General features: G+C 31.5%; 1 protein-coding gene across 6 annotated transcripts in view; it reads left to right on the top strand.

Annotated features, from left to right (window-relative positions):
- The window catches only part of Ralgapa1 (Ral GTPase activating protein catalytic subunit alpha 1), a 236,119-nt gene that overhangs the window by 74,191 nt on the left and 136,644 nt on the right, over positions 1-25,284 (top strand). For 2 of the 6 annotated variants that reach the window (XM_076850209.2, XM_076850206.2), the window contains exons 14-17: positions 1,811-1,940; positions 3,145-3,382; positions 5,007-5,168; positions 22,856-23,023. In XM_076850209.2, coding sequence (XP_076706324.1) covers positions 1,811-1,940; positions 3,145-3,382; positions 5,007-5,168; positions 22,856-23,023 — 698 coding nt within the window. Of the gene's footprint in view, positions 1-1,810; positions 1,941-3,144; positions 3,383-5,006; positions 5,169-12,852; positions 12,994-22,855; positions 24,389-25,284 lie in introns of all 6 variants that reach the window. The other 4 variants (XM_076850204.2, XM_076850205.2, XM_076850208.2 and 1 more) reach the window with 3 other exon arrangements.

The raw sequence follows: 25,284 nt of genomic DNA, 5'->3' as shown, positions 1-25,284 counted from the left end.
TGTATCTCTGTATAGTTCTTGTCAAACTTGTCTTGATCCCTTGATTGTGTATAAACATTGAGAGGCCCTAGAAGGTATATACAAGTTGTTTTATTTTTCTGTATCCTACATTTATTAACATAATAATGTATTATGTATATAAATAATTTTCTTCAACAGTTCATATTAATGATGGACATGTAGTTATTTCTTTTTGTTTGGGGGGAAGAAGACAGTAAATATAATCATGTTTCCTCCTTTGCCTCATTTCTTAAGTGGAGCACTTAGCCAAAGGATGTGCCTTTTAAAAACTTTGCCACATAGAGAAAAGTGGCTTTATTTTGCAAATGTTCTTTACTAACAGTATTAATAAAATTCCATTTAGAATTAGTTATCAGCATATTTGAATAGATCTTTGTGCTAGGTTTCTTTATAAGCTCTTTTACATGTGTTCCTTAATTTTCCTTGCACTATATAACATAGAAATATTCCTGTTTAGCATGGGATAGTTCTTAGGCACAAAGAAATTAAGTGACTTTTCTTTTTCACACACCCAGTAAGTGATGAGCAGAGATTTGAATTACAGTCTTTCTGACTTCAGAAATTAAACTTCATTTAATCATTCTTTTTTTAGTTCTTTGATTTTTCTTTCTGTATGTGTTGAGTCACTGATGAGCCAAGTTATAGTGTGAGTCTTGATTTGTGCAACACAATTTTAGAGATTTTTTTCTTAATTTTTTAAGATCTCCTAGTGTCATAGTATTTTGGGAAATCCACAATTTATGTTGAATTTCTAAGACTTTTCTTTATTATTTAAAATCATTCTTATTTTTACAAAGTGAAAGATTATCTGATATATGAGTGTGTTAAGGTTTGACCATAAGTCAGATAAGATTTATTTGTAAAATATGTGCTTTATTGTATAGGTAGATGATTTCAAATAGCTTTTCATTTCATATAGCTAAAGTAGAAGCCTAAATTTATAAATGTGACACTTTTAAGGTTTTTATTTTTTGAATGATTACATGTGTTTGTTCACTAATAAATTTAGGATATTTTTAATTGAGTGATAGTTTTCTATTTGATTCTGCCCTTACTTCCCAGAAAAACCATGACATCTGGAATGGGCCTGCAGAATAGCTAAAAAGGAGAATGCTGTGATAGGCACTTGGGCTTTAGCCTGGTTGTGTACCCAATTAGAATTCCCTTGTCAGTCTCTTTTTCATTGAGGCTGAATCAGTTTTCAAAATATCAGATGTAGTTTTATTGTTTTAATAGTAACCAGATAGAAAAGAGGGAAGATAAGAATAATGGTAGAGTTGGCTTGACTACTAATACACAAAAAGAACAAGAGATTTAAAAATAGCCAAAATAAAAAGGATTGGAAGAGCCATTATTCCTACTTTTTCTTTTTCTCCTAATTGCTCATTATTAAAATCACAAATCTATCTTATTTTATCTGAGGCTATTGTACCTGAAAATGACTTTAAAATGACTGATATAAATATATAATTGGAATTTAAAAAAAAATATTTTTAGTTGTTGATGAACCTTTATTTATTTATTTATTTATTTGTATGTGGTGCTGAGAATCGAACCCAGTGCCCCATGCATGCTAGGCAAGCACTCCACCACTGAGCCACAACCCCAGCCCATAAATGGAATTTTAATTTCAATATTTAACAAATTCTAAAAATTTGAAGTTCTTTTATATTTAATATTTGAGTTATTCCAAAGATAATGCTATAAGAAATATTAATTTGAAAGTTATCCACTAATCAAAAGCAAGCATATGCAAGAAGGAAACATTAATTAATCTTTTTACTTTAAGGGAACAGATGCTGCTTGTGTTGCTCAGAGTCACGGAGTCTGTACTGAAGATGTCATCGCAAGCTTTTCTACAGTTCCAGGGGAAAAAAAATATGACCTTGGCAGGTCGACTTGCAGGACCACTTTTCCAGGCAATAAAAATAAAATAAATAGATGAATAGATGGATACACATGTATTTTTTAAAGGATTTATTGAACCCTGAGCTTTGCTACCTGAGAAAAAAGATTTAAATCAGAAATCAGTTCATATTAAAGATCTTTTGTAGAGCTAAATTAAAAGATGCTCATCTAAGTAGTTTATTTGCCATACATACAAACTTAAACCTAGTATGAGTGGAAGCGATATTATGTCTGTGAAAAAAGTGTTATCACAAAGGGTTATGATGTTAATTTTATCTCACATGGCATGTTTATGTATTGTTGCAAAAAACTGTCAGAGGACTTTAAGAGTAATAGTCTAATTGTTTGCTTTGTTAGACTTTAATATTTTAAGTTGTTTCATGGTAATGAAAAACTAGTAATCAAGATCCATTCCTACACTGTTCCAGACTTTTATAGTCCTTCTTCTTAATTTGAAATTTCAGTGTTAGTTTGATTACACAGAAGTTACACACTGTGGTTTTCAAAAATAGAGTCTTTGAAAAATAGAAAAACATATGTTTTTAGGATGACAGATTCAAAAGCAAATAAGGATAATATCGTTTTTAATGTCAAAAGCTGTCTCAGATCTAATTTTTTGGTCATAAGTATAATTGTTAAAAAGTTATTTCAGATATTAATCTTTTACCTAAAATACTCTGTTGGTGGCAAATAACCCTTTAAAAACAGAAATATTTATTAACTGAACTCCCTTTTTCTTTTTAATTTTCCTGTTGTAATTAATCCAAAAGTGGAAGCTACGAGATAAAATTTTAGCTTATTAAAGGGCATAATTTCTTCTGTTGTTTGCACATTTTGATATTTACTCCTGTTCTAAGCTTTGTGCATTTTCCAACTTTATATTTGCTGTGTAAATTTATATATGAATTTCTTACTAAAATTTATAGAATTAGCTATTAGTGTAATGCAGCATGAAAGGTAGTTATGACTTTAGTGAGTTTTTTTTTTCAGTTTGAATTACTGGTATGTTGGGATTTGGCATTTGTTGAAATGAAGTTTATAATACTAATGATTGCATGAATTACTTTCACAAGCACTACTATGAAGAAAGGGTCATGGATATTATGTGTTTTAAAATTCTTATTTTTAGGTGATTTTTTAAAGAATTGAATATCTGATTTTGAAGTCACACACTATATACATTTCATTGTTATTTCTGAATATTTGTCTTTGTAGACTCTTATAGTTGCCTGGATTAAAGCAAATCTAAATGTGTACATCTCACGTGAACTTTGGGATGACTTACTATCAGTGTTGTCATCGTTGACCTATTGGGAAGAATTGGCCACTGAGTGGTCCCTAACTATGGAGACACTAACTAAAGTTTTAGCTAGGAATTTATATAGTTTGGATCTCAGTGATTTACCATTGGATAAGCTGAGTGAACAGAAGCAAAAAAAGCACAAAGGGAAAGGTAAGAGTTGTTCAGAGGTGCTCCATATAAGTTTGTTTAAAATAATTGAGTTGGGGGAAACCAAGCCAGGGAGAAGGAGGGCAGTAAAAGTCATGTTCTTAACTATTCCTGCCTTCATATACCCAGGAGATTAAATTGTCCAACAATAAAGCATGTAAATACCCTGTAATTTTTCTTAATCTTAAAATGAATAGAAAGTTTGACAATGTTCTATACATAGTTAGCTAACGTTAATCTTACATATTTTATTTTGTTTTTGATATTTAACCAAAATGGAAATTTATAAAATGCCCTTTTTTTTTTCTGTATTGGGAATTGAACCCTGAGTGAGTCACTTTACCACTCAGCAACATACCTATTCTCTTTTATTTTATTTTAATAAGAGGTCTCACTAAGTTGCTGAGGCCTTGAATTTGTGATCCTCCTGCCTCAGCCTCTTGAGAAGCTAAGAGCATAGGCCTGTGCCATTGTTCCTGCCTATGCCATTCCTTTTTTTTTTTTTTTAATATTTTTTTAGTTATAGATGGACACACAGTGCCTTTAGTTTATTTGTTTATTTTATGTGATGCCAGGGTTTGAACCCAGTGCCTCAACCATGCTAGGCAAGCGCTCTACCAATGAGCCACAACCTGGCCCATGCCATTCCTTTTTTAAAATAAGCAAATTTTTAGTTTTAACTAAAGGAGTGATTTTACTTTACTCTACGTTAAAAGTATGTAGTTTCAGCTGGGGTTGCGGCTCAACGGTAGAGCGCTCGTCTAGCACATTATAGGCCCTGGGTTCAATCCTCAGCACCACATAAAAATAAAAATAAACAAAATAAAGATATTGTGTCCAACTACAATTAAATAATAAATATATTTTTAAAAAAGTATGTAGTAAAGAATTGTGGAAATTCGTTTTGGTGTCTGTGGTACTGGGGATTGAACCCAGGGCCTCACAGATGCTAGGCAAATGTTTAATCACTGAGCTACCACTGATCTGCATTCCCTGCCCTGGAAAATTCTTTGAAAGTATTTTCTTTGTTTGAACTAAAAGCAGATGTTCCCTAGGTGTGAAATATGTCAGATGTTTAAAGAGATTGGGGCATAGCATAATGATTATATAATTAGTACATGTTTTGATAATCCTTGGTTTATTAGCAACTAATTATTAAAAATGCAAAATACTAACTAGAGGTAACACTTAAATCACATTTCATACTAACCCCTTTTCCAGGGTATGAAGAAGCTCAAACTCGTTTTTTCTCAACTATATGTTTCGCACATAGCTGTTACTGGCAGGTCAAAATTAAGTAACCTTCACTCTATCGCATGGTTTTGGGTTAGCTCATTTACTATCTTTTTTCTTATCCATATGTTTTATTTCTATTACAAAGCAAGTCTGTTTCAGAGATTATAATAGTTTATTATTGATATAATTTTATAATTCTGCATAAGTTTTATAATATAATTTTTATGTAAAATGAAGCTCAAAAAGGTCTTATAGTACATAGCATTTTATATTGTTATTTTGTACTTTATTAAAAGTAAGCCTAAGAATATGAGGCAACATAGCACACATAAATTTAAAGGTATTACTGATCAGGTGACAGTATTTTGAGATTGAAAATCTACATTTCTAGGAGTTGGACATGAATTTCAGAAAGTTTCAGTTGACAAGTCATTTTCTAGAGGATGGAGTCGTGATCAGCCTGGTCAAGCCCCAATGAGACAGAGAAGTGCAACAACCACTGGCTCCCCAGGAACTGAAAAGGCGAGGAGTATAGTACGGCAAAAAACTGTTGGTATGTACTCTTCAAAGTCATGAGAATTGTATGGAACAACTAATTTATAGTCCTTAAAAACAATGTATATAAATGTACAGTTTTTTATCAGTTGATTTTGTTATGAAATGAAAAACTTGTGTAGCAAAATCTTGTTTTTCCTAATAGTATTTAGAGTCCAATAGCATGCTGTTTTACCCTCTTATGCTACAAAGATTTATCTTTCATTATTGTTTTTATGTAGTTCATTTTACTGTAGATATCCCTGATTTTAAAATGTCATTTTACAGCATTGAAATAGTAGCACTCTGATTCAGTTTACAGAACTTGAGTATTAACTAATATACTACTGTTAAATGAATGTACTCACAAACATGGAAATTTAGGGTAGCTAATTTTCAGTGCTATAATTATATAGATTGGCTTCATAGACATCCTACAAGGAATTCATGCTCTCTACTGGCAGAGAGCTGAGGCCAAGATGGAATCTACTGCTAGTTTCCCTGCTACTTTTAACAAATAAGGAAGATATTTCTATAATCTGTGAAATGCCAGTGAAGGAGCACTAATATGAAAAATTTCTAGGCATAGGATCACTTGGCATGCTGTAGAACTAGCTACCATCTTAATTCTTTTCCTCTCAGATGTTTATAACTTGGTGTGAATATAGTAGAAAGAGTATTTCAGTGAAAAGATTTTTGTCCTAACCTTTTTTCTCTTTCATCACTAAATAGCTAGGTAACTTTAGATAATTTATCAAACCTTTATAGACTTTCAGTACTTCATCTGTGAGTGGGAATGATAACACTTGTTTCATGACTGAAACAAAATTACTTGAAGTTATTTCAGGATTTATAATCTTGGAATTCTAGAAAAGGAGAATTTTCCATGGAAGTATCTGTATTGAATGGTAATCAGTAATAAACATTATTAGTTTTAAAACCATCATTATAAGGATTAGTCTTATATAAAACAGTGAGTTCTAAATTATTGAGATTAAAGCTTAAAAGAAGATGCAGAAATAAAAAGAATTAGTAAATTAAATTTTTTTAAGAATTAAAAATTATTGTTGATTTAAAATCCTTTAAAGGGATTGCATTTTCAGAACTGTCTTATAAAATAAACATATAGTTGTATTAATTATATATGCAGGAAAAATAAGATACAATATAAAGAAAAAGGATATTCATGGATTAAAATTAATTTAATGCTTTAGAATTTTGGTATATGGTTACTTATTGGAATCTTAAGGAAAATATTGGTTACGTTTGAAATGTATTTCTTCCAATGTCACATATACAGAAAATATCTGTGTATTAAGAAAGAATTATTTTTACATTTAAATGTTTATTTAAATCTTGAAATAATTTTAAAGTACTTTTCTTTCTGATTATAGAATTTATTCTTAGTTTATGAAGTTTAAGGAAGCATAAAGTCCCATTAGCTGACAGTGACAAATAATCATTTTTAATAAGTTGGCATTTATCTTTCTATTAAATAGTACGTAATAAAATACTCATCTTGAAATCAGCTGGCTGTGATTACTTTCTAATACTTAAGTCAGACAACCTTGCCATGAATTTTGTTTAGTGAATAAGCCTCTAAAAACAAAAAGTTAAGTTATTAAAATTTTTGTTAAGAAAGGTACCTGCATAAAGTTGGAAAATCCTTCAAAGGACAACATTAAATTAGAACATTATTTGGAGATATATTCTCCTAAAATTTTTAAATTAAATTTTTATGTTCTTAACGTACATGGTTAAAAATTCAATCTATGATAAAAAGTGTGAACAATACAGTAAGTCTTTGCTCCATCACTGCTCTGCCATTCCAGTTCACCTCAGTATAGACAACCACTGTTACTAATTTCTTGAGCATCCTTCTAAAGTTATTTTATGCATATACAGGCATAAAGCATAGTGTCTACACTATTGTGAACCATGGTTTTTTACACATTTGAATGAAAACAAAATTTTAAATATTCAATATGGAAGCACTGTTCTAAGCACTTAGGTTTAAGTTGTGAGAAAGCAAAAGTTCATTGGAGCTGAAAATTTTAGTGTTGGGGAGATGTGTAATAAGCAGATAAACCAATAAACATATCAGGTAGTAGTAAGTCATGAAGAAAACTCAGTACAAAGGACTAAAGAGAAAATTTTAAAATATTAAAAAAGGAAAACCAAAACAATTTAAATACAACAAAGGACTAGGGAATAATGGGGCTGGGGGAATAGGATTGCTTTAGGTAGGGAGGACAGGGAAGGCCTGTTTTATCATAAAAGAACAGAGACCTGAAAAAAAGTGTAAGAATGAACTTAGCAATGAACCTATAAGAAGCTCATTCAAGGCAGTCAGTAGAAAAAGTAAAACAACCAGAAGCCAGGAATATGCTTGGGTTTTTGAGGAAGAGTAAGAAAGTCACTGTGGCTGAAGTGGAGTATGAAAGGAAAAGATTCTTAGGAGATGAAGTCAAGCTGTTATAATAATGTATCTTTAAAATGTTATCAATCAAAAAGTGTTAAACTTCCTATATCTTATTTCATTCCATGGAAGTCCCATAATTTAACCTATGTCCTGAAGATGGACATATATTTTATAATTTTGTGCTATTTAAAATGGTATAGAATATGTATGCTGGTTACTTTATGCACATATGCGGGTTTATCTATAGGATTTGAAGTTAATTTGTCCCCCAAAGAGATCATACTAATTTATATTTCCATTCACAATAAAGAATTCCTGTTTCTTCTACATACTTAACCTTAATTATATTATCAATATTTTGCTCCATGGTAGTATGCTTTGAAAAATTCTGATTGTGCTTTTAATGTTTTTGTTGTTGTTGATGTTTTATTGGCTTTTGTTTGTTTGTTTTATTTTTGAGATGGGATCCCACTATGTTGCCCAGGCTAGTCTTGAACTCCTGAGCTCAAGGGATCTTCCTCCCTTTGCTTCTTGAGCTGAGACTACAGGCATGCACCTATCCATTGTTTTTGTTTTTGGTTTTGTTTTTTTAATGTGAATGAAAATGAGCATATTTGATTAAGTTCAAAAGTCACTTGGGAGCTTCCATATGGTCAAAGCATAAAAATGCAGTAGTCCATAATGATACCCCAAAATGTGTATGTACATATAAGGGACGGGGGATGTGAAGTTAAAACTCTTTATCAAAAAATTTAAGCTAGTGTAAATAGAAGAACTGAAGGGATTTTTTTTTAAAAAAATATCAGTTTAAAATGCTTACAGAGTTAAGCAAGGATCATTATTTTGATGCTAAAGCCATTAGGTACAAGTTTGCTTGAGAATAGGATGTTCACTTGTAGTCATGGATCATCCCACATATTCTTTACATTTGTAAAGGGTAATTGTACCTTTACAATGGAGGTTATGGAAGTAATCACTTAATCCTGTATACCTGACTCCTATATTATAGTACATATAGGAAATAGAACAAGTTAAATGACTCCACGAAGGAACAGATAAAACTAGAATGTAGTACATTTTGTGAGACAACTGGCGTACATTCTTCAAAAAGACATTATCTTTTTAAAAGTTGGGGGTGGCATTTGTTTTAGGTTTTTAAGAAGACAATACTTGAATGTAATACATGAACACTTATAGAATCTGGTTTCAAAGAAAATAAATAATTTTATAGGTAATTTAGAATATGATTGACTATTAATCAATGTTATAGAATTTAAAATTTTTTTTCTCAGGTGTAATAATGGTGTTAGCTATATAGGAGGATAACCTTACTCATAGATGAGTCCTGAAGTATATAGGCAATGAAGAGTCATGGTATCTGCAAACTTACTTTCAGATACTTCAAAAACACATATATACAGCAAGAATAAAGCAAATTTGGCAAAATGCTAATAGCTTTTGAATTTAGAGTGTATATATGTGTGCATTTTTATAACTTTTTAATCTTTTCTAGGTGTTTGAAAATTTTCTTAATAAAATATTGAGAAAAAGATTTTTTAAAGTCATTATATGATTTGTATTGTTGGTGTTTTGGAGATATTAGATATTTTTGCTACTTTTTTGTTATACTGTTGGATCCATAAAATGTCAGGGAAATTTCTTAAGACAATCCGTCATGACCCTACTTTCCAGGCCAAACTGAAAAAGTAAAGCTATTTGCTTAAAATAGAGTAATGAGCAATTAGCATACTGGAAAAGTAGGCTGACCTTGGAGCAAACTGCTGATATTTAAATACACTTTGATATACACTTTGGGTATCCAAACTAAGACCTTGGCAAGCTTCAAGATTGGAGAATGGAATTGAAGGTTTTCACATTAAACTGGGGATCTTGACAAAGGCAAAAGTTATTTTCTGCAAGTAATGCTTGCTGGCAATTGGTACAAGCTAATGTAAATTACCTTTAGAGGAATGCAGTCTGAATTAGGCCTCTAGAAATTCCACACAGTAGGAACTCACAAAGATAATTTGGGGCTGGAGTTGTGGCTCAGTGGTAGAGCACTCACCTCACCTGGCACATGCAAGGCCGTGGGTTCAATCCTCAGCACCACATAAAAATAAAGATATTGTGTCCAACTACCAAAAAAAAAAAAAAGATAACTCAATAAGTAAGGAAACAAACTGTTGGTGTGTTGACAAAATGAAAACAGATTTAGATCCCTAACAGTTATCAGTTATTGATCCTTGTTATAGGAATGTGATTTTTCAGATTGTAACGTAACTGTGTTTGAAATGTTTAAAGGAAAAATGATAGACTCATAAAGATTTTTTAAAAAGAGAACCATATAGAGCTTATAGAAGTAAAAATGTATTTACTAAAAGTAAAAAGAGTATCAGTCACTTGAAAGGAAGACCTGAAGAATTACCCAGGATAAGGATATGAAAAATATGAATCTTAGGAAATATGTGGAATGGGATAAGAAGGTCTAATATGTCTAATTGGAATTCTGGAAGGAGACTATGAAAGAGAGGCAATATTTCAAGGGTAACAAATAATTGATAAAAGATATAAATCTTTAGAAACAGAAGCACATACTCAACTAACTAGAATGAATAGATACAAACCCATACCTAAATATATTTCACTGACACTGCAGAATGGAAAGACAGGAGTTTAAAAGCTGCAAAGAGAAAAAAAAAAATAGAGAATCTACAAACCCTAAAAGCAATGTTTTTAGTACCAACAATGGAAGATAAGACGGTAAAACAATATCTTAAAGTGCTAAGGGAAAATAACTATCTCTAGAGAATTGTGTACTGAATAAAAGTTTCAAGAATAGCAATAAAATAAACACAAAAACTTAAAAATTTCGCTACTATCTGACCTTTATGAAAGAGACTTCTTCTAAAGAACACTATCAAGTGTTCTTGATAGTATTACAACACTAACTTTAGACTTGAAAAATATATAGGAAAAACATGATTCATTTTTTGAAGATTTCATTCAAGATCATAACAAATATATGCCACTGTAAATACAAAAAAGTTCCAAACTCTTCCTTTAAATTGATGATAGGAAAGAAGGAACAGAAAAGAAATTATTTTTCCCCAAGGAAAAAGTTAAAAAGAAAAGAAATTCTGTTAATGTTTCTATATAAAATTTCTACATAAAATTTTAATTACACTGTTATACTTCACTATAAATAAGAGATACTGATTTGATTAAGCATTCTTCTACCAGGAAAAAATACTAACCATGGGAATATGTCCTTTTGACTATGATTTTTAAAAAAATTTTGAGGAATCTAAAACTTGATTTCATTTATTTTTTTAAATAAATAAATATATTTCACACCTGTTTATACTGGGGATGGTATTTTTCCTTTTATATAACCAGTACTTGGTTATACTTGTGTATTTTGGTCTTTGCTCTAACAAGTTTTAATGAGTGATTATGTTAAAATCAACATAACTTTTTGTTATTCCAAATATGATTATAAAATTGTTGGTCATTTTCATAAGAATAAAAAGAATCTAGCAGGAAAACTCAAAAAAGGCCAGATTCTGAAATTTTATATATGAGTTAAATCTTTTTTTTTTTTTTTTAAGAGAGAGAGAGAGAATTTTAATATTTATTTCTTAGTTTTCGGTGGATACAACATCTTTATTTGTATGTGGTGCTGAGGATCGAACCCAGGCCACAAGCATGCCACGCAAGTGCGCTACGGCTTGAGCCACATCCTTAGCCCTGAGTTAAATCTTAAACTACACTTACCTTTAAACCATTATACAGTAAGTCATACACTGAAGTCAGATTGTTGCCATTATCTCAATTATTCCAACCTTTCGCATCTTCCTGCACATGAATGAACCTGAAAACAGCTCTGAAGTCCTTTATTTTGCCAACATTCATAACATTTTGAAAATTTTTGATTATTTTTTCTAGTTATAAACTAAATAATACTTTTAGTTTTAATTAATGGGTTTTTTTCCTCTGTCTTCATAATCTGAAGGTTTTGTTTTTGAACTCCTACCCATTTATCTTTATTCATTAAAAATTTATTGAGCTCATATATGCCAAATACTAGGAATTTAAAGAGGGTATACTTCTTGATTTTGAAAAGTTGAGGAAGCTAGCATAAAAGTATGCAGTCTACTAAAAAGCAGGAATTTTTAATTTGTTTTATCTATTACTATATTATCAATAGTTAAATAATTGTACAGGAGAATAAAAAAATGTGAAGACATTTCATGTATGAGTTTTTAAGATAGAAAAAGGAGACCAAGGACATTAGTAAGATATAATGCTGTTATATTGTTGTGAACGAGCATGAAACTTTTAGGGAAGAGTATAAAGTTCTCTGTTGCAGCAGCATGGAAGAATAGTGGAAGTTTCAGTAAATGGTTGATTTTAACCAAGTCAAAAAGGGCTTATGTGATGGGTTAAGGAATTTACGCATCAGAGAACCAAATGTTTCTGGTAATCAGGAAAGCCTATGATTTTTAATTGTTGTTAACAAACTGTTCCCTCCACCCTCACTGTCTATTTCACTATTAAACTGAATGTAATGCAATGTTGTTTAAGCCCTCTATTTATACATAACAATACATATAACTCTGTTTAATCAGTAGTTTCTAAACTAAAAGTTAAAATCTCTGAGAAGCTTAAATTACTAGTTTATTTCTAAATCAAGTAAAATTTGTCTTTAATTTTGTGAACACAAGACTACCAAGAAAAAATACTAACCATGTGCAGTATGTCCTTTTGACTATGATTCACACATAATTTTATAAAAAAGACATGAGAGACTTGGAGACTTTTGGGGGGAAGAGTTTGAAAATAGGAATGGTTAGTTCTTAGAATTTAACTTCATTAAGAAGAATGAGAATTGCCCAGTGAAATGCCCAAATATGGTATCAAAATTTTCTTTAATTATACTGAGTTCCTTTCAATGTTTCTATTCAACAAATTTCTCAATTCTTGGTTTTGAGAACATTGTGCTAAAGTGTCTGTTGTTTTTAATGCTGTTCCATTGTATTTGCTAATAATAAAGAGCATTTTCCTGCTTTACACCAAAAAATTTACATTCAAGATATGTGTGTTCTCTGATTTCTTTTCTTACAGCTTGCCAGTATTTGCCGTGCTGAAATGTTTTAATTTAAAATTTCCTTCCTTTGTATCTTTTAGTTTTCTCTGTTGCTGCTTTTTCTGTGACACAAGCCTTTCATTATAGTCACTCTTCTTTTTTCCTTCCCCACTTCTTTCTTTTCCTTTTTTAAAGCCATGAGAAGCCGATCCATTGGTGAATGTGCTCTGCCATCGGCCTATATACGCAGTGCTAAAAGTGCTCCTGTTCTGATCCATACTTCCAAACCCTTCTTGCCTGATATTGTTCTCACTCCCCTTTCTGATGAGCTTTCAGGTAGTGCCACCTCTGCTAATTTCTGCACCACCTTTTTCACTTTTTAATCCTCTGCTTTCAAATTTTGCTTAATCAAATAAACTCTTCAAAGTTAATTTCTTTGGGGGAGGTATGGGAAACTGGGAAATGATTGAGAAATCAACATTTTGAGTTATTTGAACTCTAATGCTATCCTTGCAGTTCATTCTGGAAGTGCTAAGTTTAGTGCTGTGCCAATGTCCAATATTTTGGGTTGTAAGGCTAATATTTTGACTTATGTTTGGGTTTTTTCTTCAGGTGATTTAAAGAAGTAGTAATGCATATTTGTATCATAGATGTCTCATAAGAGGTGACTTAAGATAATCAGAGTCTTGACTTTTAATTTCCCATTGTTTGACTAACAATATGGTAAATTTTGAATAATTTTTTCTATTATCTACAGTAATGGAACTAAGTAAGGGCATGTAGTCATAGGGGAAATACATAATCTAAAAGTTGTTTTGGAATAAATTGTATTTATATTAGATATAATAGTATGTAGAATTCATTTGAGTGAGATGCAAGACTCAATTTACAAGGAGCTTCAAAACCTACTCAGCATTTCCATTCTGATTTAGGTGCTTCATCTCTAGTACTGGGATGTCCTACTCTTTTATTAAGATTTAATTAACACCAAATACATGTTTTTTGGATTCACTTCAATGGGGTTAGGGAATTATGCACACCCATATATACATCATAACCCCAAACAAAATATAGAATGTTTACCCTAAAAGTTCTCTAGCAGTTGGAGAAGAGTTTGAAAATAGGAGTGTTTCATTTTTAGAATTCAGCTTCATTAAGAAGAATGAGAATTGCCTTAGAGCAGTACCCAAATATGGTACCAAAATTTTCTTTGAACTATTGATACTGAGTTCATAACCACCAACTCCCTCCCGCTGCACTTACAACCACTTTTTAATTTCTCTCACCATAGATTAGTTTGTCTTTTGGAAAAAAAAATGTATAAATAAAACCATACAGTGTCTTTTGGATAGAAACACACTTGTCTTGGGTTCAGTTACTGTGCATTGTGCTAGTTCAAAGAAACTTACGTTGTTAGGTAATTTCCTATCCCTTTCTTAGAGTATTTTCTTAACGTTGCCACTTTTAGTGAAGTTGCTGGTGTTTTTGCTGTTGTTAATTATTTGTTTTAAAGTCCATCTTATTACTCTTCAGTTCCTAACAAACTAAAAGAACTATGAAGGAAGATTCATTTGTATTAATAATATTATTTCAGTTGAAGTTCCCCATTCCTAATCCAAATAAGATCAGAAATATCTTCCAAGTCAATGGGGCTAACATAATTAAGAATTATCAATTAGTAGGTTTAAAAACATCTACCTAGGATTACAATTGGTATTCTTTGGAAATATTATAAATGAAAAAAAACATAGTACTTGAGTTCCCAAACTGAGAAAATAAAACATTCAGTTACTAGATATGATGTGTTTGTTTTTAAATTCAGGATACATTGACTGGGAAACATTTACTTCAGAATATTTTAGGATGTTTTTGAGAAGTGTCTAAGTATCATTGTGAAGCCATAATGCAATTAATTAGAAACAGTTTATGTTGAAATTAGAGCTCAGTTTTGCAGTTTAGTTGATGACAAAAATAAGTGAAAGTTTGGCCTCAGACGAACCTGGATGCTCAATAAGTATTTAAGAATGAATGAATTTTACACTAGAAGAAATAGGCAACATGAATATTTTGGGCTCTCATATTGTTTCTTCAGTATCTTCCTGAGTAGTATAGATTTTGGTTGCTTACATTAAAATTGTAACTTAGTTACTTAACTTGGTAAACAAAACAGTGTTTCTGTCTTAACAACTAAAGTAGATACAATTAAAAGAAACTCCCAGTTTATTGTAAACTTTGCTTAGAGTTTTTTGCTTCAAGCTTTTGAAAAAACATTCAATGCAAACTATTTTTCACTTGTTTAGAAAAAATAAAATGAGTTTTAGTCACTGACTCTTAAGTTTGGTTGGATTGTATGTTTTCCAGTTGTTAAAAACTGTCAGAAAGATTTTTTTCTTCAGAATTTTAATGGCTTTACAAAATATCTTTTCTGAAATGTAAAGAGTATTTTGGCAAGTGCCAAAATATTTTTAAAAATCTAAAACAAAAATGAGGTCACTTCTTTTAAAATACTTTAAAGTACTACCTTAGCTAGCGCATGAGAAGTTCCTATTTCATAATTGTTGCTTTGCTGTGAATACACAATTAAGAAAGATTGCCTTTTTAAAAGATTTTATGATTTAAATATTTATGAAGAGTGTTTAAAAGGAGTTTTCTGAGTGGCACTTTTATTGGTTTTATTAATTTTCCCCATTTGTAGTAAAATGTCTTCTATGATAAAATTAAGATTTAAATGATGTTGAGACACCAGTCAATTAAACAGAACAAACCTTATATCTGATCATCAAAATAATAAATGTTCATTTTTTAAAATGTTGGTTATATGTGAAGGTATATGAGAAAATATACATAAGCTCCTAAACCAATGCTTATTATTGATAACTTAAAATGCTTTTGCTGTTTGTTTTATACATTTGTACATGTAAAAGTATAATTAGAGTGAGTTAGTTTGAATTATAAATCATTTTCCTTTTAGAACTCTTTGAAAGAAACCACATATAACATTTTATGATGCAGAAGAAAAAAATTATTTTCCCTGAAAAAAAATTATTTTCCCTGAAAACTGACTGATGAGCAAAGCTAGAATCTTTCAACCTGATGCAGAAATTTAGAATACTTTCTAGGAGATGTATAGGTACAGAGGAGAAGAAGAGATTGAATGCGCATAATGCCCATCAACATATTGAAGACTCTCAGAAGTCCTGTTAAAAAAACATGTAGTCCAGTATTTCTTAATTTTTTTCCAGATATATACATATTGACAGCCTATAGTATTCAGGATTCAAAGAGGAAAAAATTGGAAAACATTGAACTAACCTTCTAATATGGAAAACAAACAAACAAAAAGCATTATAGAAATTGGATGGGATTGTTCTTATTCCAGTGTATATTGAAGAAATCTGAGTTATTGAATTGATTATTGCCCCTGTGGTTCTCTAAGGCAAATTGAAGGCCTGGAGTTTGTTTCTTTAGGGATTAGCTAGTACTATATTTTTAAAAAATTATCAAAGCCTTGGATCCTCAACCAGTTTAGTTGGTTGGTTGTTTCTTCCGAGGTTTAAGTAAATTTTACCTTAGTTTGATTTATAAGCCATTGATATACATTCAAAAGTCAGAACTAAGAAGGAAAGTAAACAGGTGAAGAAAGTGCAGGCTTAAATGAATATATAATAAAATGTTTTCTGGGTCTATCTCTCAGATCAGGAATTTAGGTTTCTGTAGCTCCTTCGCCAAACAAAAAAGAGAAATAGCACTGAAACTACTAATAGTGTTTCTAGCTTTTGGTTAGAAATAGAATTTATCAGAAAAGTACATAACAAAGTACTCTTGAGTAATTGTGGGGGTGGGGAGAGTACAAGGAAATTCTTTTGAGCCCTCTTCCAACCCTGGCTTTTCTGTTTTGTTTTTAACATGTTTCTTTGAGAATGGACCATCAATTTTCAAAGTATCCTATTTTTCACTAGCCCTTATTTTTTCTCCATTATATATCTTCTTATTGTCCATTCTGTCTAGATTGTTTTGTGATACTGTATGGTATAATTTTGTATATATTTGTCAACTAATTCTGTTGAATAACTGAATATACTTAAGCTCTGGGACCAGTTCAAAGAAATTGTCACTATGCCAATGTGACATGATTTCTTAACATGACTCATCTGTAACATTTGGAAAAAAAAAAAAAAAAACAGCTGGGTGCTGTGGTGCACGCCTGTAATCCCAGTGGCTTGGGAGGCTGAGGCAGGAGGATCTTGAGTTCAAAGCCAAGCCTCAGCAATAAGCAAGGCGCTAAGCAACTCAGTGAGACCATGTCTCTAAATAAAATACAAAATAGGGACAGAGGTGTGACTCAGTAGTTAAGTATGCGGAGCTCAATCCCCGGTACCCCCCCCCCCCCAAAAAATGTATTTTCCCACATGCTTGTCTAAGGTTTTCATATATATTGTTATGTGGGCAACAGCTCAGAGTGTGGAACTGGGAGTTGCACAAACACCTAACACCTCTTTTTACAACTTAGTACTAACTCTGATGCCTGAGCAAGCATATTCTCCCTGGCCTCTCCTATTGACTATTGAAAATTACTACACTAGATTGGTTGATGATCTCAATCATCATTCTTAAGCAAATTTGCTTTTACTGCCAAAAATAATGCCTTAATGGAAAAGAATATGAAGAACTGAAGTGTGGTGGGAAGTTTATTTTGTGTATACTTCTATAACTGTTCCTTATTTAATATCAAATCATGCTGGAATTAAGTCTGTAGATCTATTTTCTTTCATCCAGTTCTCAAGAACTGATGATTCTTTTGCCATTTTTGTTGTGATTAGACTCCAGCCTATCTAATACAGAGCTTATAGGATGCTAACTTCAATCTGTAGAGCAAAATATTTTAATCTTTGTTCTTCTGTTTCCTTATTATAAAAAAGATGGTCTTTCTCACACTCATTTTTCTATATTCTACCTAATCAGGAGGAGAATTATCTATTTCTGATTAGACAAGTAGCCCCTTCTTTGTACAGTTAATGAATTTTTTCCTATCAAAAATATGCAATAGGATATTAATCTATACATCTGTTCTCTCTATAATTTGTTGGTATAGCATAATTCCAAGTTACATTTTTTTCTGAAATAATTTATTTTTAAAAGAAATGTTTAGGTTGACTTAAAATGGTGGTATGTAACATTCTCATAAACAAATAAAACTATATTTTTAACCCTAAAAATATATTAGTTATTTTTCTATGTCCAGAATTTAAAAGTCATACAAACAATATTAGAAGGATTAGAGTAGAAACAAAGGATAGTTTAGTGGGACAAATCTTAGATGTTTAAAATTAAAATTATTTGAGTTGAATTCATTAAAGTCTTTTCATATGATTTCAGTGATGTGATTACTGCTTTGAATTACCTACATTATATTAAATATCTAGTCTTGAAAAGACATAAAGTTTTTACTAGCATAGATGCTTTTTGGTTGTTAATTACCTTGAAGATGCATTGCCTTTGTTGCCCAAATAGGCAAAATATAAAAAAATAAAAATAAAAAAATAAAATAACTTTGCCTGATAATTAGCAGAAAAAAATGTTTTTCCAGATAGCATCAATTTCTATTTAAACTAGTGTGAATGATTTTATGAATTTAGGAGCCATTAAAGAATTACAGTGAATATTGTGCTTGGTCAAGAAAAGAAATTAACTTTGGTAAAAGGGATTGGGGCACTTGGTTCTACAAGTAATTTCTGATACTATTAAACTTAACTTGAGGTCCCCCCCCCCTTGAAGAACTCTTGGTTTTTACCAATTAGCTACTAATGTTTTATATAAAAAATTGTTCTTCCTTTCTACCAGTGTTTATCTAGGCCATGTGCCCAGTACTCATTCAAGCAATGGAGATATTCTAATGAACAAGACAGAAATCCTTAAGAAACTTAAATTCTGGTGGAAAGAAGTGGGTTTTTTTTCCGTTGGTTACTATCTAATTTTCAAACTAGCAAAGGAAACTTTTCTTTGAAACAGAAAATTTAGGAAAAAAATTTATAATACAGACATAATTACCAATACTTTAATACTATGCAGCATCAAGAAAACCTAGGGAGGGGTGGGTATGATGAAGTATCAAGGAATGAAGTTTATCAAACTGTGGTGACTATATATGAATTTCCACAGTGAATCCCGTGTGTGTGTGTGTGTGTGTGTGTGTGTGTGTGTGTTTGTGTTGTTATAGAGCACTAAATTAAAAGTAACAAAAACAATTAACATAGTATAGCAAGTGGATGTGGGGGAGGGAGGAGGGAAAAGAAAGAGCAGGTACCGGAGAATGAGATTGATCAAATTAGGTTATGTGCATATATGATGATGGCATAATGAGTCCTATTATTATGTATAAATACAATGCCCCAATAAAAATATAAAATATTTGTAAAACTAACCTAAAAGAAAACCCAAAGATAATATATGACATTTCTGTAAATTTTAGGCTCTGCAAGAGGCATTTACTCAATGTTTTTAAGTTTTTTCTTGTTAAAAACATTTTATTTGTTTTATCCATTAAATGATTTCAAATATTTTAGGTTAAAATAATTTAAAAACCTGTTTTCCAAATTAAAATATTAGCAGCATAATTAAATTGTTTGAAGGATATTTTTATTCAACTCTGATACCATTATTGTTTTTAACAGTCTAACACAAAGTTTTTCAGTTTTTTCCTCTACAACTGACAAATATTTGTCTAGCTTTTGATTGCTAAGATTTTTGTCTTTATAGAAGTAAATCACTATGCTCCAATATAGTTTCTTAATTAATTTCACCAACTTCTTTTTAAAAAATTAATGAATTATTTCATGAATATAAAATATAAAACGTGTAACATTATTTAAGAGAGAATATGAACTAATTTCTGCCTTATTTAAAATCATAGCTCTTCACTTTATAGCTATAACCCTGGACAGATCACTTAAACAGTTTCTTGATCTTTAAAACAGGGCTAATAACACTTTCCTTACCACATCATTTTTAAAATTAACTGAGTTTAATTGGCACATGGAGCAATATAATATATATCTCTTTTTATAAATATATAATTGTGTGTGAGTGAGTGTGTGTGTGTGTGTGTGTGTGTGTGTGTGAGAATGATGATGTTTAGGCATATTTTCCCAACCAAATTTAAGGAATTGAAATCAATTATACTTGGGCTGGGGTTGTGGCTCAGTGGTAGAGCGCTTGCTCAGCACATGTGAGGCACTGGATTCCATCCTCAGCACCACATTAAAAAAATAAATAAAATTATTTTAAAAAATCAATTATACTTGATTCAAGTGCTGACCTTGGTTTCTTGTTGCAATTATTTTTTCTTTGATTTTACACAATTAATATTATTTCTATGTAATCACTATATTTAAAGCTTGAGTTAAAAATATTTATATTTAAATTCTTCACCTCTACATTATTGGTAGAAAAATATCCAGTAAGATTTTTTAAAAAACTCTTCACAAAAGTTTTAGACCATATTTGGTGACAACTTTTTGGACAGAAAACATGGGCTAAAGTAATGATTAAGTGTTCTAATATGCAGGTGAGGACTATGGGAAGAAATTCCTACAAAGAGAACTTAATAGTAAACTTTCCTGGCTTCTTTAGAATGAAAATATTTTGAAATATCAATACAGGGGAATAAAGATCAAAACTAGAATTCTACTTTTTCCCTGAAGTTCATGTGTTTGCTGCTCATCCATTAACATTAGGGTTTTGTTGTTTCGGGATTTGTTGGGTTTTTTTCCCAGTATTAGGATTGAACCCAGGGGTATTCTAACACTGATCTGTATCCCCAGCCCTTTTTATTTTACATTTTGAAATACAGTCTCACTAAGTTTCCAAGGCTGGGCTTGACCTTGCCATCCTCTGACTTTAGTTTCCCAAGAATATGACCATACCTGACTGTAATGTTATATTTAATGTTTTGAATTCTTAAGTTTGAACTTCCATAACATCCCAACTGTAAAATTTTAAAGAGCTTTTATAGAAAATTATGTAGTATTTATTCTTCGCTGAGTTCTGTAGGATTGTGTATGGAAAGAAACATGGAGTGCATGTTGAGTATACTATCTGTCCTCCTGGTGGAAGAGAAGTATAACAAATCCCTAATTACATTTGCCAAGATACATAAACATGTATTAGTTATCTGCTGCAGTAACAAACATTTAATGAGCATAAATGCATGAATGTGAAGTTGGTAAGGAATTATTCTGCTTTTCATTTAGAAAAACTTCTATTTAATGAAATGCATAAGAAAGGCAAGCCAGTGAGTATTCCTCTCAGCTTAATGAGAAAACATACAATTGTTTCAACTTCAGGAGATATTATATATTTGACCTGTGTTGGGAACATACACATACATCTTCAGGAATTTCTTTTTTTTTTTGTACCAGGGATTATAGGTGTGCGCTACTGCGCCCATCAGGAATCTTGATATAATACAAACTTCTGTGGATCTGAATTTAACCAAAGTGGATATTTTAGAGCCTCATACAAAAAGGGTATTATTAATGAAATAACATTAAGTAGCAAAACAATATATTAATAAATCATATATATAATGTATTTATTTAAATATTTATATTAAAATAGCAAAAAGACTGTCTCCTTTCATCGATAACATGGCTCCTGAAAATAGTTTGCATGACAATTTTCAGTTTATAAATGAGGAAACTGGTCTCAGAGTCTAGTGTAAATAAACCTATGTTCAAGACCTAGCACCATCAAGAAATTACTTTGAGATCTTGGACAAGTCACTGCTTTACTTTGGGTACAAATATTTCTTTCTTTCTTTTTTTTTTTTTAAGTTGTTGACAGATCTTTATTTTGTCTGTTTATTTTTATGTGGTGTTGAGAATTGAACCCAGTGCCTCACACATGCTAGGCAAGCGCTCTACCACTGAGCCACAACCCCAGCCCCATACTTTGGGTACAAATATTTCTTACGATTGTTCAGTTATAGTTCTGCTACTTTTAATCTTTGCATTATAACCCTAATAGTAGCAACAACTAACTTTTTAAACCCTTTGTCCTTTATTGATTATATTTTGCTGGCTTCTGAAAACAGTTTTTTAAGTTACACATTCCTAGGCAACTTAAAGTCCTTCATGACTTCATAAACATGATATTTAACTTATAAAATTTCTCTTTGAATATGTGTATATATCTGAACAGTTAAATACTACTTCATCTTGTTATTTCCAATTTCATAAATATTTTGAGGATTCACTATATACTTCATGCTTAAGGCAGTGAAAAATAATGCAGTGACATAGAACACTAATCCTACTTCTCAAAGTTTATGATTATGAATTTTAAAAAGTAACTTAATCTTTCTGGACCTCAACTTCCTCATCTGTAAGAGAGTTAATAAATTGGGTAATCTCTAAATGTCCATTTTGACTCCAGAATCTGTGACTCTTATAAAGAGATGTAAGAATCTATTATAGATAGTTTTTAGAGTTTGGTGGTTGTTTAATGGAAAGGGCCAATAATAAGCTAAGATTTCGTCTTAGCAGGTTTGTCAAGAACAAAAAAAGTTGAATAAGTTTTTTTTTTTGTATGTATTGACTTTATTTGATAGAAGTGAGAAGATGTTAATACTGTAATAAAATAAAGCAGAATATCTCAGAAGAACAGTCAGTTTCTGAAAAAGACAACTTTTAGGAAGGGGTGGAGATTTCTACTTATAATATGTCATCAGTCAGGCAAGATTTGAAGAAAAGATGACACAGAGGAATTTACAGGAGTCTGCAATAGGACATTTAAATCATCTTTATGTGATAAAATCTGATTTTCTTTTTTTCCCCATTTGGAATTTTAAGTAGGAAAAATTAAATAACAAGTTTGAATTGCTTGATTTATTGGCACAGCTCTATCTTTAACTGCACTTCCAAATGTTTCATTACCTCACTGTCTGTTTCTATGCATGTTAACATTTTAAAATGTATTTTGGTAGATTTCTAATTCATTGACACTACATGCTATAGTGGCTTGTGCCCATCATTTTTTTTAAACAGATTTGTATTTTTAATTGATTTTCTTTCATTGAACTTACAAAATATCTCAAGATTTTTTTTTTATTTTAAAGCATATACTTAGGCTGTGATTAAAATGGTTGCTTATTTTTTATATTCATATAGTTCCTACTCTATATAAATTCTCTCTTTTACAGATATTGATGATGCTCAAATACTTCCCCGCTCAACTAGAGTCAGGCATTTTTCACAAAGTGAAGACACTGGAAATGAAGTTTTTGGTGCCTTGAATGAGGAACAGCCATTGCCTCGAAGTAGCAGCACTTCTGACATCTTGGAACCATTCACTGTTGAACGAGCCAAAGGTGCAGTTCCTGTCATTGACAGTTCATCCCGTCATGCACCAAGCTTGCAGAGTTCCACAGAGGCTTCTTCAGTAACTAGATCCACTGAAAGCTACATCACTGATACTCATAGTAGAGAGTCTTCTCTGGAAGTTGGTGATAGCATATATGACCATCTTTGTCATTTAATAGGTCCAGTAGAACTTGCAGATTCAGCTTTCGAACAAATCCAGTACATTGACCTTGAAGGAGATGACGATCTTCTTTCTTCCCTGAAAGAATATTTTAAAGAAAGTCAGGGTAAAAATGAGATAGGTAAAGATACAGCTTCTCCAGAAGTGATTATTGCAGTAACTAGGGATGAAAGATCAACCTTAGATAAATTAGAATACACAGATCAGGAAATTAAATCAGAAAATGTCATGTCTTTTGTTGGGACTCCTGAAAATATGCAGTTTGAAAAAGAACCAAACTCATCTGTCTTCATGAGTAATATTGCACCTAATCAGTCAGATACTTTCATGAGACCACAAACTTCTGAAAAATCTGAGCAACCAAACATTGATAAAAAGTCATCGGAGCCTAGTTTAGATAGCCCTTGTGATAAAGAAAAAAGGAAATATCTGTATAGACAATCAGCCACAGAATTAGATACCTGTGTAGACGTAACACTAGCTGAAAAGCTTAAGGGTATGCAAATTAATGAAAAAATCACTGTCCCACATGTAATGCATGTCAAGAAGACTACACTAAAACCATCTGTTAACCGCAGAGTGCCTCATAGTTCAAACACTAGCAAACTTTCTCCAACTAAAAGGAGCTTGTCTGAAACAGTAACCCACAGGGCCAAAATCATGAAAATTGCTACTAAGAAACGAAATAGTGTTCATGTTACTTTTAGACCATCTACTGAGTCTGTTCAGTTTTATAATCCTCTGGAAAACAAAGAGGCTCCATGGAAGATGAGACTACGGAAGCTTGGTGGCTTTAGTAGTAGTAACAATAGCAGCACCAGCAATCTCCATACCAGCTCAACTAGTGGTACAGAGCTTGTAAAACCTGGTGTGTACAGGCCTTTAGATACAATTAGTGCAGCATCTGTTAGTAGCAAAACAGTGAAGGAATCTACAGAGATTCCCACTACCGTATTACAAAAAGAAGAAATTGCAAGTAATCAGTTAAGTAGTCGTGGTACTCTTAGGTCATCAAGTCATGAGGCAGGTCTACAGCAGGGCTCCCTGGGTGGCGTTTATAAATCTGTTGTACATGCTCTTTCGAAGCCGAAGGCAAATGTTTCCCCACAGAGGCAGAACAGAATGCCACCAGAGGCTCCACTGAGGGATCTGTACAGTCATGTAATGGGCTATTTTGGAAGGAAAGCTGCAGGTGAGCACTAACAGTGTGCAGAGCGCAAAAGGAGAAAGACAGCACCATTTTGGCTTAATGCAACTGAAGCAAGCTATAAGCAATCAAAGAGCTTTGGGATGGTCACTGCTTTCTCTCTGTTTGGTTATGCATGCGCCTTTCCCCAGCTGTATTTTTCCCAGCATAAAATGTTTATTTAAATTACTAATTTCCCTTATAAGGCATTTAGTTAAACCTCTTTGCTGCTGAACAACAAGTTAGAAAAGAGGAAGATACAGGAAAAATTTAATGACCTTTCAAAGCCTACCTAAATCAGATATTTTCCTTAGTATGTATCACATGAGTCTTAAAATTCAAGTTTACTAAGGAGTCATTATACTTTCTCTCTTGCCCCACTATGTTTATTTTTAACAGGGCACTAGCTGTATCTAATTGGGTTCATTTATTTTTACTGTTGAATTATGTGGTTTTATATTTTTTCTTCGTGAAAATTACTTTGACATATAATAACATAATAAGTATCAAGGCCTACAATCAACACCTACATATAGTTAACTGGTCATTGACGAAGAAATTATTTGTTATTTTTCAAAATGAATTTAATAATTTTTAAGTCACTTCCAAACATGCTGTAAGCTTTTAGTGTTGCATTCATTTGTATAGAATGCAAGTCATGTAATTGAAACACTTATCATTACTTTCTTTTTTCTGACATTTTAAATGTGCATAAAGGTTTCATGAAGTTAATCCTAATTTAATTATGGAACCTCTGTGGACAGATTACAGAAAGAAAGCAAGATTATGATAACTGTTTTATCTTGATTCAAAGTTAAAATAACTTAACAGATATAGAAAATTAACTTTCAGCAGTAAGGTAGGTTTTGATTTTATTTGTTTTTAACATGGTTTTGTTAGCA

Source organism: Callospermophilus lateralis, chromosome 3, assembly GCF_048772815.1.
Source record: "Callospermophilus lateralis isolate mCalLat2 chromosome 3, mCalLat2.hap1, whole genome shotgun sequence".
In the NCBI taxonomy this organism is placed as follows: Eukaryota; Metazoa; Chordata; class Mammalia; order Rodentia; family Sciuridae; genus Callospermophilus; species Callospermophilus lateralis.
This window is presented reverse-complemented; position numbering and strand designations above follow the sequence as displayed.